Genomic DNA, 14,964 nt, shown 5'->3' with positions numbered 1-14,964 from the left:
TAAAGTACTGTAGACCTACTGTGTGTTTTCTCTCATGATTTCAGCTTCAATGACCATTTTTATAGTCCTACGCAAGGACACAGAGTTAGGACGTTCTACCCCCCGCCCCGTTTCTTCTTCACAGTTTTACTTATGTGAAGATGCATGTCTGGGGTTATATGCACTTGAGCCCAGAGGTCCACAGTGGCCAGAGGCACTGGCTCCCCTGGAGTTAGTGTTACGGGTAGAGAAGGTTTCGTATTTCAGAGGGTAGTGTTTAGTGCAGATTCATAAGAGTTCTAAATGCTGAGAAAAAGTGATTCTGAGTGCTCAGCTGTGGATGGTACAACAATGTTACTTCCTCCTCTCACAAAGGCTCGGGGGGACATCTTAGAAGAGTGGGTTGAGAGAATGTGAGATCAGAGGAGGTGGGGGGAGTGCCGTGAGGGAAGTGCTTTCTGGACACATCTTGGATGCTACACACATGGACTCACAAGTCCTGCACAACTAGCCCAAGCCAGTTAAAAATTCCAGCATTGAGTGGAGAGACATTCCCGAAGCCTCACCCCTCACTGAGCAGCTAATGGTGGTTGGTGGCTGCCAATGGAGGGAGCCTTTTCCTGAGAAGAGGTGGATGTTGGTAGTTTGCTCATGTCCCATTAGATGATGTCATACATATAAACATACGGGCCACTCTAATTGGACTTGGTTGGTTAAAAAAAAAAAAGAGGTTGTGAAGTTGGGAGGCAGATGGGAGATGGGGGAGCTGGAAGGAATGGGTGGGGAGATTCAAAGGTGACTAAGACACATTGTAAATGCGTATGAAATTTCCAAAAAAAATGAAAAGAAAGCAATTTTATGCCTAATAATGGACTATCTTGGTTCATCTCCCCTCCTCCCTTTCCCACAAAATTTGTTTTTCCTCCTGAGTTTCCTCTCCCAATATACCCTTCTTTATGATAAACACAAGTGAAATGTCATTCCTACCTCATTCCATACCTAAGCAATTCTGACTGTTCCAAGTCTGGAATATTCCTTGTCCCCACTTCACTTCTGGGGCATCATCACCACTACTACCTTTCACTTAGACTCACCCAAAGAGCTTTAAAAAGCCTCTGTATCCTCATATCTGTCCTGATTCCATTAAGCCCCGTCCCCTTATAGCTGCACAAGAAGCTACAGAGATGCAAACTCAATTATGCCGTTGCACTTCCGGTTAGAACATTTTTAGTGCCTCCCTCTTGCCCTTAGGAAAAGTCCCAAACTCCTAATGGGTTCTCCAGGCTCACCTCTTTGGGCTCATCCTGCCTTTTTTCCCAAACCTCTCTTCTGCCTTGGCTGTCTCTTTCTCTGTTTCTGGGATATCCCGTGTCATCGCCCCGCCCCGCCCCGCCCCGCCCCGCCCCGCCCCACCCCGTCCCGCCCCGCCCCGCCCCGCCCCGCCCCGCCCCGCCCCGCCCCGTCTTGAACGTGTTCTCTGCCTCACATAAGTTTTGTGTAAGGTGGAGTTACTCTCACCTCTGCGGTCTCCTCCTCGGGGATTTCCTCTGTAATCACCTCATAGTGATTGACAGTCTCGTATTTACTGTACTCTTTTTCTATGTTTTTCTTCGCTTGTTCTAAGAAGTGTTGGTACTTTTCATTGCCTGTGGAGGGTAGAGGGGAGAGAAGCACCCTGGTTAGACACAGAGATGGGCTTGGCCTCAAACATAGACTCTCAGCTCCGGGGGGAGTGAGGAGGGAAATGAACATTTTGATACTCTACCTACCATATTCTCTCTACTTTGGAGGGACAGGTAATTTGTGAGTGAGGTGAATTTGTACCTGAGACCTCACTGAGTTTAATGACACAGCCCATGAGCTACAAGCTGGTCCTCAGGAGCACATGGCACTAACAGGCTCCTGCAGGAACCTGGAGGTACAGAGAGCCGGCCAGATGTGAGGGTCAGGAAGGAGACCTTTGTCTCATGGTTGAAAACTGAGATCCCTGCAGGTTCAGGATCTGCAAATTGGAACTCTGCTCAGTTCTCAATTCTAAACTTCTATACTTGACAGTCCCTTCAGTGCTGAACAGACTGAGATAGCTGGGCACTCAGTGGCTTTTCACATGCTAAGTGCCTCCCAGTTAACATAAAGAGTATGTCAGTGTCAGTTACTTTAAGTGTCCAGTTACTTTAAGTCAAATGAGTCACAATACCCTTAATGAAGGCAGGTAGACAGGTGGCAGGGGGATCTCAGATGCTTGGATTGGCCAAAAGTCATTGCAAATTTAAATGCTTTAAAGATAAGGGTGGGCAAAGAATTAAAAAGCCTACTGTGAAAATGAGAAATGTTGAAACTAGTCAACACCAGTGTTTAAGACCAGACAATGTTCAGATCTGAGTAACTGAAAAACCTCCCTCGTAACCACACGTTCTATCTTGTGATGCTAACGGGGGTCCTGATTTTCATCCGAGAGGCCAAGGTCTCCTTTCCGACCCTCATGGCTGGCTGGCTGTGCCTGTAGGTTCAGGACCTACAAAATCAAACACTTATGGAAGAGAACTGTTTGGGAAAATGGCGCATCTATACCAAAGCTGTACAGACGTTTTGTAACTATGTCCTGGCGGTTGAGTGAGTCACTGTTTCTATACCGCTTCCATGGTACTGGGTGTTACGGGTCTAGAGGTGGTGGGTTGAGGTACATGGGAGGATGTACGTAGGTTCCATGCAAAAACCATGACATTTTATGTGTGGGACCTGTGCATGTGTGGATTTCAGCAGCCGAGGGAGGGCCTGGAGTCAGTCAGTCTTGAGCAGATCCTGAGGACTGACGGCATGTGTGGAGCTTGGTTACCCTTCTTTGACTGAAGCTCTAATATTATAGTGTGGTCTTAGCTTTATTCATATTTATGTTATATGAAATACAATATAATATGAAAACATATCATGGTCCCAGGGGGCTGATAGTTATCATTTAATGGATGCTCCTCAGTGGGTAAGTTTGTGACTTGAGGAGAAGGAGGAGGAGGAGAGGAAAAAGGGAGAGGAGGAAGGTGGGGAGGAGGGGAAGAAGGGGGAAGAGGAAGGTGAGAGGAGGGGGAGGAGGGGGAGGAGGAGAAAGGAGAGGAGCGGGAGGAGGAGAGGAAGGAGGAGGAGGACAGGAAGAAGGGGGAAGAGGGGAAGGGGGAGGAGGGAGAGGAGGGGAAGGAGGAGGGGGAGGAGGAGGGGAAAGAAAGGGAGGAGGAGGGGAAGGAGAGGAGGGCTGGGAAGTGGGCTTTCATCCAAAACCCTATAGGGAAAGCAATCCGTTCTGAGAACTGCAAAGAGGAGGCCGTGAAGAACGAGCGGTTTCCACTGACCTTTGGTCCTGCCCTGGGTTAGGAAGAGACGGCTAAAAGAACCCTAAGCCAAGTATTGGCAGAGTTACCAGCCTGGCACAAGAAGACGGCTCTGGGGACCACATGGGGCTAGGCACGTAGGCGAATTGCTAATGATGTCTAATTTCAGCCTTTAAGCACAGAACCCTGGAGTAAAGGTCTTAAGGCTTCGGCTGCTTCCCTGCCAAGGTTATATTTCGAGGTTTCGATGCTTGGCAGTGCACCAGACTCCAGTTCCACCGTGAAGACACCCAAATGTGTTGTTGGGACAGGAGACTGGGAGAGACATCATGGCTGAAGGAGTACACACTACACACTTGGCCCAAATGTCACCACATTGGCGTTGGTGGGAGTTAATTGGTGACAAAATTGGCCGGAGTCTTAGTTTGCAATGGCTACAGTTTGAGTCAAATCTAACTCTTGCCCTCCATCCTTGGCAACTGAGGTACGACATAGAAGAGGACCAGAGAATACTGGAAGTTTTTGTTGGCCCCTCCCCAGGGGTGGATGGGTAAAGTCATTTCAGTGGGTGGGGCTACCTCGGAGGTTCCTGTGTAGGTCAAGGCTGATTCGTGGGAAGATGCCCTCTCCGTACAGAGTGATGTTTTCTGGGACCAGGTGGGCGATTTGTATCTGGAAGTTTCTTTGGAAGACTTCTGGTATTCCAGGCAAGTAGTAAACTTTCAGCACCTGCTCCTTATTCGACTGGATAAAACCCTGCAAGACAGGGGGGCCAGAGAGAGCTTGATGGTGTCCCCCAGTTCTATGCTTCTGATGGGTGGTTAGACATACCATGGTGCTGTAAGAGAAAAGACAAGAAAATCCCAAGGGAGCAGGTGCCTAGGGGCATGTACTGCCTAAAGGAGGAATTCCAGGGACAAATAAAAACATTTTTACAGTAACTCATTCCCTTCTTAACGTCTAGTTTTTTAGTTCTTTGTATATTCTATACCCTAGTCCTCTATGGCAACGAATCACTAGCAGAGAGAGATGTCTTTGCACTCGGTGGGCTGATCAGCCAATTACCTCACACTTACTTTGGATGTGCAGAAACAGTTCTAAGTTTCAGAAAACCCATTTGTCTGCAGATGCTCTTACTTCCTGTGCTATGGGGTCTTACTACGAAGGCTCTCACCTGAGCCTATGAGTTGAAATGTGCTTTTACCTTTATCAATTTCGCAGTACCGGGGTGGCCTTGAACTCACAGAGATCTGCCCACCTCTGTCTTCCAGTGCTGGGATCAAAAATGTGCAGTGTGCACCACCACAGCCTGCCAGACTAGCAAGTCTGATGTTGAGGTCTTTGATCCATTTATGGCTGAATTTTGTGAAGGGTGGGAAGTAAGGATCTGGTTTTATTTTTCTACCAGTTTTCCTCACACCCCGCAGTTGTTGAAGGCACTATCTTCTCTTTCTTGTGTATTTTTGGCATCTTTGTATTTAAAAAAAAAAGATCAGGTAATTGTATTTGTGTGGATTTATACCTTGACTGTCAGTTCTATTCTGCTGATCTCTGTGTCTGTTCTAGCGTGTGTGTATGTGTGTGTGTGTGTGTGTGTGTGTGTGTGTGTGTGTGTGTGTACGATAGTACCATGTTGCTTTTTATCCCTCTGACTCTGTAGTATAATTTGAAAGCAGGTTTGGCCATACCACCTGCATGTTTCTTTTGGTTCAGGGTTAAATCAGGGAAAGTACTCACCTTTGTAAGTAGTGAAAGAAATACAAACTAAGAAGATATGAAAGTTTTCCTTCCTGACTACAGGACTGGCAAAATGTACCAAGCTTCGGTGAAAACCTGCCTCACAGGAAACGCTTCTCTACTTCTGGTGGGACTTCAAGGTCAACAAGCAGACAGGGAAACTGTCGAGCTCAGGTATGGTGGCATGGGAATAGAATCTCCACTCAGTGGAGACAGGAGGATTTTATGTTCAAGGCCATCCTGGGCCACCTAGAGAGGCTTATAGTCTGAGAAGACTAAACCCAACACAAAGAAGCGGAACAACACAGTTTGTGTCACCACATAGAGCAGACCGTAACGTAGCCTGGGACCCAGCAGCTCTTGGCAGATGCCCCCAGGAAAACATCTAACACTGGGATATGTAAGGGGAGATTCACAGCAGAACTGTGTCTAGTGAGAAACCACTGCCTGACCCACTTTCTGCAAGCAAATGTGGTTTCAGTGGTTTTAATATGGCCAGAGAAGGAACATTATTCGGGAGTGAAAATGGATGAACCGTTGTTAAGATGCAATGATATGGATGGATCTTAAAAAATCATAATACTGGTAAAAACAGCAGCTGCTGGGGAGTACAACTAATTATACCATTTAAATTATTGTGTGTGTGCCACATGCGTGCTGGTGGAGGCCAGAAGAGGGCTTGGGATTCCTTGGGGCAGGAGTTTCAGATGGTCGTGAGCTGCCACATGGATACTGGCACTCAAAACTAGGTCCTCTGGAAGAGCAGCCAGCTCTCTGAACCCCCGAGCCACCCCTTGGGCCCCAGTTGTGCTGTTTTAAAATAAAGCTAGGGAGAAGGCAAATGGTCCAGGGGCATTTTAATAGAATTGACTTCATCCATCTCAAACCACGGATCCATACAGATATATTAGCTACGGTCCAGGCTTAGCAATGAGAGTTCACAGTTACTGTGCTTCTAGAGTCCAACACTTGGCTCACAGATTCATTTTGCTCACGTAAGACAGTTCCCGCAGTGTTAAGATTGTGGACGGGGTGAGAATAAACCAGTAGGTTAGCAGCCGGAAAGTGGGTGTGAGCGTTGCATGGCTATAAATTAGATCACTGATGATAAGTTACAAAGGTGGGTGGAGCCTCACATGGGAAAGACCAGCTGGGCACATTCTAGCTACAGAAGCGTTTACTCTCTCTCTCTCTCTCTCTCTCTCTCTCTCTCTCTCTCTCTCTCTCTGTGTGTATGGGTGTGTGTGTGTGTGTGTTTGTATGTGTGTGCATGTGTGTGTATGTGTGTGTGTGTGTGTGTGTGTGTGTGTGTGTCTAAGAGGACAACCATGGGTGTCATTTCTTGCAGCATGCATGTTGGTTTTTGAGGCATGGTCTCTCATTGGTCTGGAATTCATCAAGTAGACTGGACCGGCTAGTCAGGGAGCCCTAGGGGTCTGCCAGTCTCCAGTCCTCAGAGCTGGGATTACAAGTGTGCACCACCATGCTTGGCCACACCCCATGTTTGTCCACAATGCCCAGTGCAGCTACAAAGGGTGTGCCATGCCTGTGTGTGTGTGTGTGTGTGTGTGTGTGTGTGTGTGTGTGTGTGTGAGCTTTACCCTCATCTTCCTTCTCCTTCCTTCTCCTCACTCCTCTGTCGGGCAGTCTATAATGCTCTCTTGTTTCCCTACAGAGCCATTATTCCCATGCTCAGTGACTGGGATGAGGGGAGCCTTGCATCTATCTCCATCGCTTAGCCATGTATTTTCCCAGTAAAACAGCTCTCATGCAGTCCTGAGACTCACGTTGGGCAAATGTCCTTATTTTGTTATACACTAAATATGCACGGGCAATTCTGTATTCTGCAAACATCTGTCTTCATGATAAGAATTTGGCTTCATGATAGGATAGCTGGTATGTAGGGAAAGAAAAACATACAGAGAAAAATCCCATTCCGACATAAAGAGAAGTCTGAGCTAAAAGGGGGGAGCATCATAGCAGCTTCAAGAACCTGGACCACAGGAAGTCCTCTTGCAAGGCTGACTCTTGGTTAGTATCTGGGAGCCAAAGTTCTGGAAGGTTCTTGCCCTTCCCTGATGGGACTTCCTTACCGTGCCTCACCTGTGCAAACCGTACAGTTTATGTTAACTCCTTGCTTGCTTTCAGAGGGAATTTTGCTATGTGACAGGCTGAAGCATTTGTCTGACAAACTTCTAATAAAATCTCCCAGTAGTCTCCAGTGAGTCTTCCCCTGCTTGTCTCAGGCTGTCAGAGTTTATTACTGGGGGTAGAGGTCAGGCTTGGAGACTGGGGGTGGAGGCTGCGATGATTAACCTGACTGGCTTTAGACTTTCTGTTGGAGGTGTTTTCAGAATGGTTTAACTGAGGTTAGATAACCTGAATGTGGGCTGCTCCGCCTTACAGGCTGAGGTTCCGGACAGAATAAAAAGGAAAGAACAAGCTAAGAACAGACAGCCATCTCTCTGACACTCGTAGACCTTGGATACTGTGTTGCCAGCTGCCTCAGGCTACTGCTGCAACAAGGAGGAACAGAGGCCGTCCCACACCACGACAGACTATATTCCTTCTTAAAAAGGTTTTCCTTCCATCCTGCTGTCCTCCCTCCCTTCATCCCTCACTTTCTCCCTCCTCTTGAATCTCATTTTTTTGGTCAGGTATTTCTGTCATAGAAATGAAAGGAATAACCAAGGCAGGGACTTAGTGTCCTCTGGGGCTCCCTGGCGGGCGTCCCCTCAGGCAGGCCTCGCTTGCTTCTCCTGAACTTCTGCCTGCTTCACCCCCTTGCTGGTTTCCTGTGTGTTCTTTGGTGGTAATAAATAATAAATCATAGTGTGGGAATGACTTCCTGGCTGAGTCCAAGGCGTCTTCCTAGAGAAGGCACATGTGGTATTTGATCAAGTTTGGCTGGCCCTTCAGAAAACAGTTGCTTTAGCTGACAAACCATCCCAGGTGACAGAAAGGGAAGAAACATACTCAGGTCTTACACCCACCCACACTGGTGAGCATAGCATAAAGGGAGAGGTTTATCAGCCAATTATCATGGGCTAACAAAGAGGCAAGAAAAGCTCTAGCTAATATTTATGAGTTGACCAAGTCCAGCTTATGCACACTTATGATTATATTTTAAGATGCAGACAGCAGCATATAGCACAGTGTTCCTTCATTTTCTTTTATACCTAATGGGTATTAGAATCAGCACTGTATTAGCATATCTAGAACGACTGTGTCCCTTTCAACTGTAGTATTTATTCTTATTCTGCCACACAATTTTAATACCTTAATATACACAGTCTTAACACCTTGGGAGATGTTTGGTTTGTTTCTGTTTTTTTTTTTTTTTTTTTTTTACATTGGTGTTACAGCTTATGCAGACAACAGTCTTATCCACATTTCATCTTGTAAATGTGGGAGCATGTATTTATGATAATCAGATGAGAGCAATTTAATCAAAGAGTGATCCTAATAGATATTTTCTCCCCAGAGTTGCTTCGGCTGACACAGCAGTTCTGTAGGCCCGAATGCTGTCAAAGGGGAGCTAAGGAACAAGACGCAAAAGTAAAGTAGCTAGGAAAAGATAGAAACACCATTTAGCAAACTTGTATAGAGAAAACACAAGGAAGGAAACAATACCACAGATCTCAGTTTGTAAAAATTGACAAGGCGCGCTCTGTGAGAGGACAACCTAAAAATAGGCTGTAACAAAAGTTTGGAGGAAAGACAAGCTAATGTTGAGACCGTGAAGTGCATTCAAAGCAAAAGCCATTAAAGACGAGAAAGAGACCACTTAAAGCAGGTAAATGTGGTCTGTGAAGAACATTTAATGGAAGTAAAATCTTTTGTGTCAATCCAGAAACACACGTGTACGCAACAAAAAGTTTTCTTATATATATATTTTTAAAAACCAATTCTTTGCAAATGTCACATGAGGTATTTGGTCATACTTACCTCCCTCCTCCTCAGCAGATTTTTGATCCTGTATGTGTGTGGGCTATGCACACATATGTGGATGCATGCTCACATGTGTGGGGGAGAACATGTGTGCATATGTGAAAGGCCAGAGGTTGGCACTGGGTGTCTTCTTCCATTACCTGGAGCCAGGGTCTCTCCCTTGAACCCAGAGCTGAGTGATTTGTGGGTAGCCAGGCTGGAGAGCTCACTGCAGGGATTCTCTAGTCTCTGCCTGCCTGGTGCTGAGACAACAGGTGGGCTGCCACGCCCACCAGCATTCACGGGGCTGGGAGTCTCCGGTCCTTACACTGACCACTGAGCCATCTCCCGGCCACAATGCAAACGTTCCTGGATTTATGGGCAGCAAAGGAGGAGTAGGGCAGCCCCTTTCTGTGTACTTAATGCCTTATGAAACGTAAACAAACAAACACAGGATGAGAACGATTTGAATGCTGTGTCTGTCCCATTAGTTTCATAGATTCTCGCGGTGATCTGTACTCTGTCATCCCGAAAACATGATTTTCTTGTATTTATTAGTATTAAAAAAGTCATAGATTTTTAGATCCTAAATATAACAGCTCGTGTGCTGAGTCGGAGCTGAGAGGGCCACATGACCTCTGACTCTTCCGGTAGCATTGTCAGGCCCACTGGTCTGAGCCTGATCCCCTGGATCCACGGGTAGCAGAGGGCTGAGCTCGTGGTCCTCCCACCTCCACATGTGCACCGTGCTCCCCTCACCCCAAGCCAATAAGTCTAATAAAAATATCGAAAGTATAGTAAATCTGTAAAGAAAAAGAAATGTATAAGTCTAGGTAACTTAGAAAATAGTGGAAATTGGGATAGCAGTTCTGCATATAAACACAATGTCCACATTTTTAAAAGACTTTTTACTTTCCGTGGATCGGTGTCTTGCTTTTGTGTGTATGTCTGTCCACCATTAGCCTGGTGCCTGCGGAGGCCAAAGCAGGGCATCAGATCCCCTGGGACTGGAGTTATGGACAGCTAGACGCTGACCCTTCACCTGCCCCCTCTGCAAGAGCAACCAGTGCTCGTAACCACTGAGCCACCTCTCCAGCCTGGGTTCTGCACTGAGCCACCTCTCCAGCCTGGGTTCTGCACTGAGCCACCTCTCCAGCCTGGGTTCTGCACTGAGCCACCTCTCCAGCCTGGGTTCTGCACTGAGCCACCTCTCCAGCCTGGGTTCTGCACTGAGCCACCTCTCCAGCCTGGGTTCTGCACTGAGCCACCTCTCCAGCCTGGGTTCTGCACTGAGCCACCTCTCCAGCCTGGGTTCTGCACTGAGCCACCTCTCCAGCCTGGGTTCTGCACTGAGCCACCTCTCCAGCCTGGGTTCTGCACTGAGCCACCTCTCCAGCCTGGGTTCTGCACTGAGCCACCTCTCCAGCCTGGGTTCTGCACTGAGCCACCTCTCCAGCCTGGGTTCTGCACTTTTTTAAAAATTGTTGTTGTTTTGTTGTTGTTGTTTGTTTTGAGACAGGGTTTCCTTGTGTAGCCCTGGATATTCTGAAATTTGCTCTATAGACCAGGCTGGCTTCAAACTCAGAGAGATCCACCTGCCTCTCCCTTCTGACTGCTGGGATTAAAGGCGTGCGTGCTACCACCACAAGGCAGTTTACCGAGGTAAGGCTAATCGGCGTGGGTGTGCTCACTGAATAACAACGCTACAGTCCTCACTATTCTGTAAGACAGAAAAGTCAGCACTCAGCTCACGAAGTTAGGAAAAGAAAACATAGATGCAAGTCCTGAAGACCAGTTACGGCAAATCAGGAAGAAGAGCAAAGGGGAGTCGGCTTAACAGACATTAGCTCGGGTTTAAAAGACATGGCGATGGTGTAGCTTAGAGTTAAGGTCTGGATTCACAGGCCAAGGACTACAGGGCATGCATGTCAGGGAGCGCAGCAGCCCTCATCTCTGGATGATAAGATGGTGAACGGGGGCTGCAGAGATGGACAGTGGGTAAAAGCACTCGAAACTCTTACAGCGTGAGCTTCCTCTTGACTGACTGTGGCACAGGTTCCAGGGATCCGATGTCCCCATGCTGCCCTTCTTGGGTACACACATGTACACACACGCATGCATAAACACAAATAAAAGTCTTGAAATCTTGAAAAAAAAGTTATGAATAATTATAAATTAATTACATCCCCTTTTATTATTTTCTAACTTTTTATAACAAGCATGTGTCATCCTCATAAGGAGAAGTTTTTTAAAAGTGCCAGTTCAACATACTATCAAGAGGAGCAACTTCCCCTCTTGCTTCCAGAACCAGAGTGAGCCTTGGCTGGCTGCGGGCGATCTCATACATGCTAATAAAAAGATAGCTGGTATGAGCAAAGCCCCAGGGAACTACAAGGAACTTTGATGTACCAGTGGGAGCCCCCCTCCCTTCTCCCACTTTAGAGACAGTATCTCATTATACAGCACAGGGTGGCCTTGAATGTAAGGTCCTACTTCCTAGGGGTTTCAAAGTGTACCAGCGCAAATGGCTCAAATTAAACTTACTATCATGGGGGAACACCCTTAAGTTGTACATTTCTAACTGGTTCATCACATACCTGTTGTACCTGGAAATAGGTACTGGAGGACTTGGTAGATATTTGTTTAATGGCCGAGTATTCCTGAGTCTCTCTATCTGTCTATCGATCTAACCACCTACCCATCAGTCCGTCTACCAACATAGGCTCACATCAAAGTTGCCAAGTAGCCAAGGACCAGGTTTTCCCTGATCCTTCTGCGTCATCCTCCTGAATGCTCTGGGATTACACCATGTCTGAGTGCTACTTGTAGTACCCGCAGTGATGTCCCCTGCCATGGGTGTGTCTCGTCTGTTTGGGGTGAGCCCTCTCCCTTCTGACTCACCGACAGAGGCAGGATAAGTGGCATTCCAGGGAGAAGGTTCCTTGGGGAAGACCGGTAATTAGTCAGAACTTTGAACTCAAAGCCAACTTTCCCGATGTTTTTCAGTGTGATTTCACGTTCTGTGATATGGTCAAACAGCTGGAGAGGGGAGGAGAGGAAGGACTGTGACTTGTCTGTGAGATTCTGCTCTCAGCCTGGACAAGGGGATCAGCCAATGCACCCCACAAATGTCCTCCTACATGCCATAAGATGTTGGTCAATCCACATTCAAGCATTGTGGAAGTAACTCCCTGGAGAACCTACATTTTCTAGAATAAGAAGATTTGCTTCTGATTTGATCCTATTAAAAAAGCACAATCTTTAAATTTAGAATGTTCTAGAATTAATTTTTCCAACGATATCAGGAGGCACAGGTATAACATGCCAGTTAAGATTTGCTAGCGTTCTTCATACGCTCATATGGTAGGCTTAACGCCCCCAAACTGAGGCCTACTTCAGGGGTTCCGAGAACAAACCAGGGCAAAACTCGTTGTCTTAGGTAGGATCAGGTCTGTTTAGGGTGACAGAGCTGTAGAGATGAATTGAGACCAGTTTATCAGAGGACCCTGGGGGTGAAGAAGCAAAGTGAATTCTATCTGGATAACATGGCGGAGAAGACAGCATGTTGGGTGACTCTGACTGCAGAGGCAGTCTTCAGACTACACGCATATCTGTACACACGGATTTCAATAATTTCTACTTTCTGCATGGCTACGTAACAGGGATCAAATGAGGTAAAAGTCACCAGGAAGTACAGTCTCTGAGTACACAACACACAGTCTAAGCAGAGAGAAGTACACAGAGACCCGGCTGAGAGCTACCCCTACCCCAGTCAGAAATCGCGTTGTGTCTGAGATGTGCCAAGTGCCAAGTGAAGGCAGGGAGGAGGTAAGCTTTGGGAAGGAGCTGGGCCGTGACTGACAGGTGAACAGGTCTGGGATGGGGGCGGAGCAGGACATGAGAAGCACAGTGCAGGACAAGTGTGGAGGTAGAGAGGGCTGTGGTGCATGAGAGGCAGTGGGTAGACACACTTGGCCACAGCTAAATGGATGGCTTATACCGGGGGATTATGGGCGACTCGATGTCTGTGTATGGAGCATCAGTTAAAAAACGGGCTTAGGGGCTGGGGATTTAGCTCAGTGGTAGAGCGCTTACCTAGGAAGCGCAAGGCCCTGGGTTCGGTCCCCAGCTCCGGAAAAAAAAAAAAAAAAAAAAAAAAAACGGGCTTAACAGCTGGGTGTGGTGGTACGTTCCTTTAATCCCAGCAATCAAGCAGCAGGGCAGGTAGGTCTCTCTGAGTTTGAGGCTAGCCTGGCCTACATGATGAGTTTCAGGGTTATACAGAGAGACCCCATCTCAAAAAGCTCCAAACCCAAAACGAAATCATAAAAAGGATGGCTGAACAATGGGGATCCCACCGACTTCCTAAATATCACAGGCTGTTGCCAATATTATAGGTCACCTCCCAGAACTTGACCGTAAGACCTGTAGTCAAAGGTACCACATGGTCGAGTCATGGACCGTGAAGAGATCTAGCTGGTGCTCTACTGGGAGTTGCATCCCTGCTGGCTAGCCTAGCTTTCACACTGCTGGAAGGTGCTGTGAGAGCTACTGGGGAGAAAAGTCACCATCAGCCTCATCTGGCTACGAACCCTGTGAACTGCAAGGACCTCCCTGGTACAGCAGGGACATAAATGTTATGGGCATAACAAGCTACCTCTTGATTGGCTATATGGCCCATCCCATAAGATGGCATGTACACCTGCCACCGAGGTCATAAGTCATGGTCCCCAGGGGAAAGCCTAGTACCACACTAATTGTACTGATAAAATGGCATACTATTAAAATGACTCCTAATAACTTAATACACATTAGTGCATCTCCAACCCTTGTGAGCAAAGCTTTTTTTTTTTTTTTTTTTTTGTAGTAGATGGCAATGGCACAGAGACCCACAGCTGATCAGCATATAGAGAACAGTGTCTTCAGAGCGGGTTCCAAATGAAATGTCTGCACCACACCCTGCCTCTCAAGGTAGGAGATCTGTGTGGAAGATGGGGGCATAGGGGTGGCAAGAGCCAGACTCAGTAGGGCAGTTGCATGGAGGAAGGGAGGGAGGGAGCAGAAAAGCCCAGCCCAAGCCAGGAGCTAAGTGACCTAACTGGTGACAGAGAAGAGATCTCACAGTGACAGTCTACCATGACCAGAGCAAAGCATCGCTGGTGGGATGGCATCGCTGCCCATCCCCATCTTATAGATGAGAGATGCTGAGGCTTGGAGATGTGAGGTGATGCTCCTAAGGTAACAGCAGGAATCCAGACAGGATAACAAACAAACAAAAAACCCAAAGCAAAAAAAAAATGTGCTTTTTTCTCAAGACTGAGCTGCTGGGATGAACTGTCCCAGGAATGATGGGGATGATGGGGATGATGGGGATGGTGAAGATGATGGGGATGATGAGGATGATGGTGGGGATGATGATGGGGATGATGATGGGGGTGATGATGGGAATGATGATGGGGATGATGGGGATGATGATGGGAATGATGATGGGGGTGATGAGGATGATGATGGGGATGATGGGGATGATGATGGGAATGATGATGGGGTGATGATGAGGATGATGATGGGGATGATGGGGATGATGATGGGGATGATGGGGATGATGGGGATGATGATGGGGTGATGATGAGGATGATGATGGGGATGATGGGGATGATGATGGGGATGATGGGGATGATGATGGGGATGATGATGGGAATGATGAGGATGATGGGAATGATGATGGGGATGATGGGGATGATGATGGGGATGATGATGGGGATGATGATGGGGATGATGATGGGGATGATGATGGGAATGATGATGGGGATGATGGGGATGATGATGGGGATGATGGGGATGATGATGGGGATGATGGGGATGATGGGGATGATGATGGGATGACGATACACTTTTGGAAAATTTCTCTGACAACGACGTCTATGTGGATTGGTAGTGACGTGATCCCTTGCTTGGTATGTGTCTGTAGACCAGAGGTGTTGACATCATGTGGCAGGGA

At 47.3% G+C, this 14,964-nt stretch overlaps 1 protein-coding gene across 12 annotated transcripts in view; it reads right to left on the bottom strand.

The window, feature by feature from the left end:
- Hydin (Hydin, axonemal central pair apparatus protein) overlaps nt 1-14,964 on the bottom strand; it is a 346,279-nt gene that overhangs the window by 113,658 nt on the left and 217,657 nt on the right. For 8 of the 12 annotated variants that reach the window (XM_039098232.2, XM_039098234.2, XM_039098237.2 and 5 more), the window contains 3 exons: nt 11,868-12,005; nt 3,878-4,055; nt 1,498-1,625 (listed from right to left, as the gene is read on the bottom strand). In XM_039098232.2, coding sequence (XP_038954160.1) covers nt 1,498-1,625; nt 3,878-4,055; nt 11,868-12,005 — 444 coding nt within the window. Of the gene's footprint in view, nt 1-1,268; nt 1,323-1,497; nt 1,626-3,877; nt 4,056-4,084; nt 11,112-11,867; nt 12,006-14,964 lie in introns of those variants that run through there. The other 4 variants (XM_039098241.2, XM_063277932.1, XM_039098235.2 and 1 more) reach the window with 3 other exon arrangements.

This window comes from Rattus norvegicus, chromosome 19, assembly GCF_036323735.1.
Source record: "Rattus norvegicus strain BN/NHsdMcwi chromosome 19, GRCr8, whole genome shotgun sequence".
NCBI lineage: Eukaryota > Metazoa > Chordata > Mammalia > Rodentia > Muridae > Rattus > Rattus norvegicus.
The sequence above is the reverse complement of the archived record's forward strand: the minus strand, read 5'-3'. Positions and strand labels throughout refer to the sequence as shown.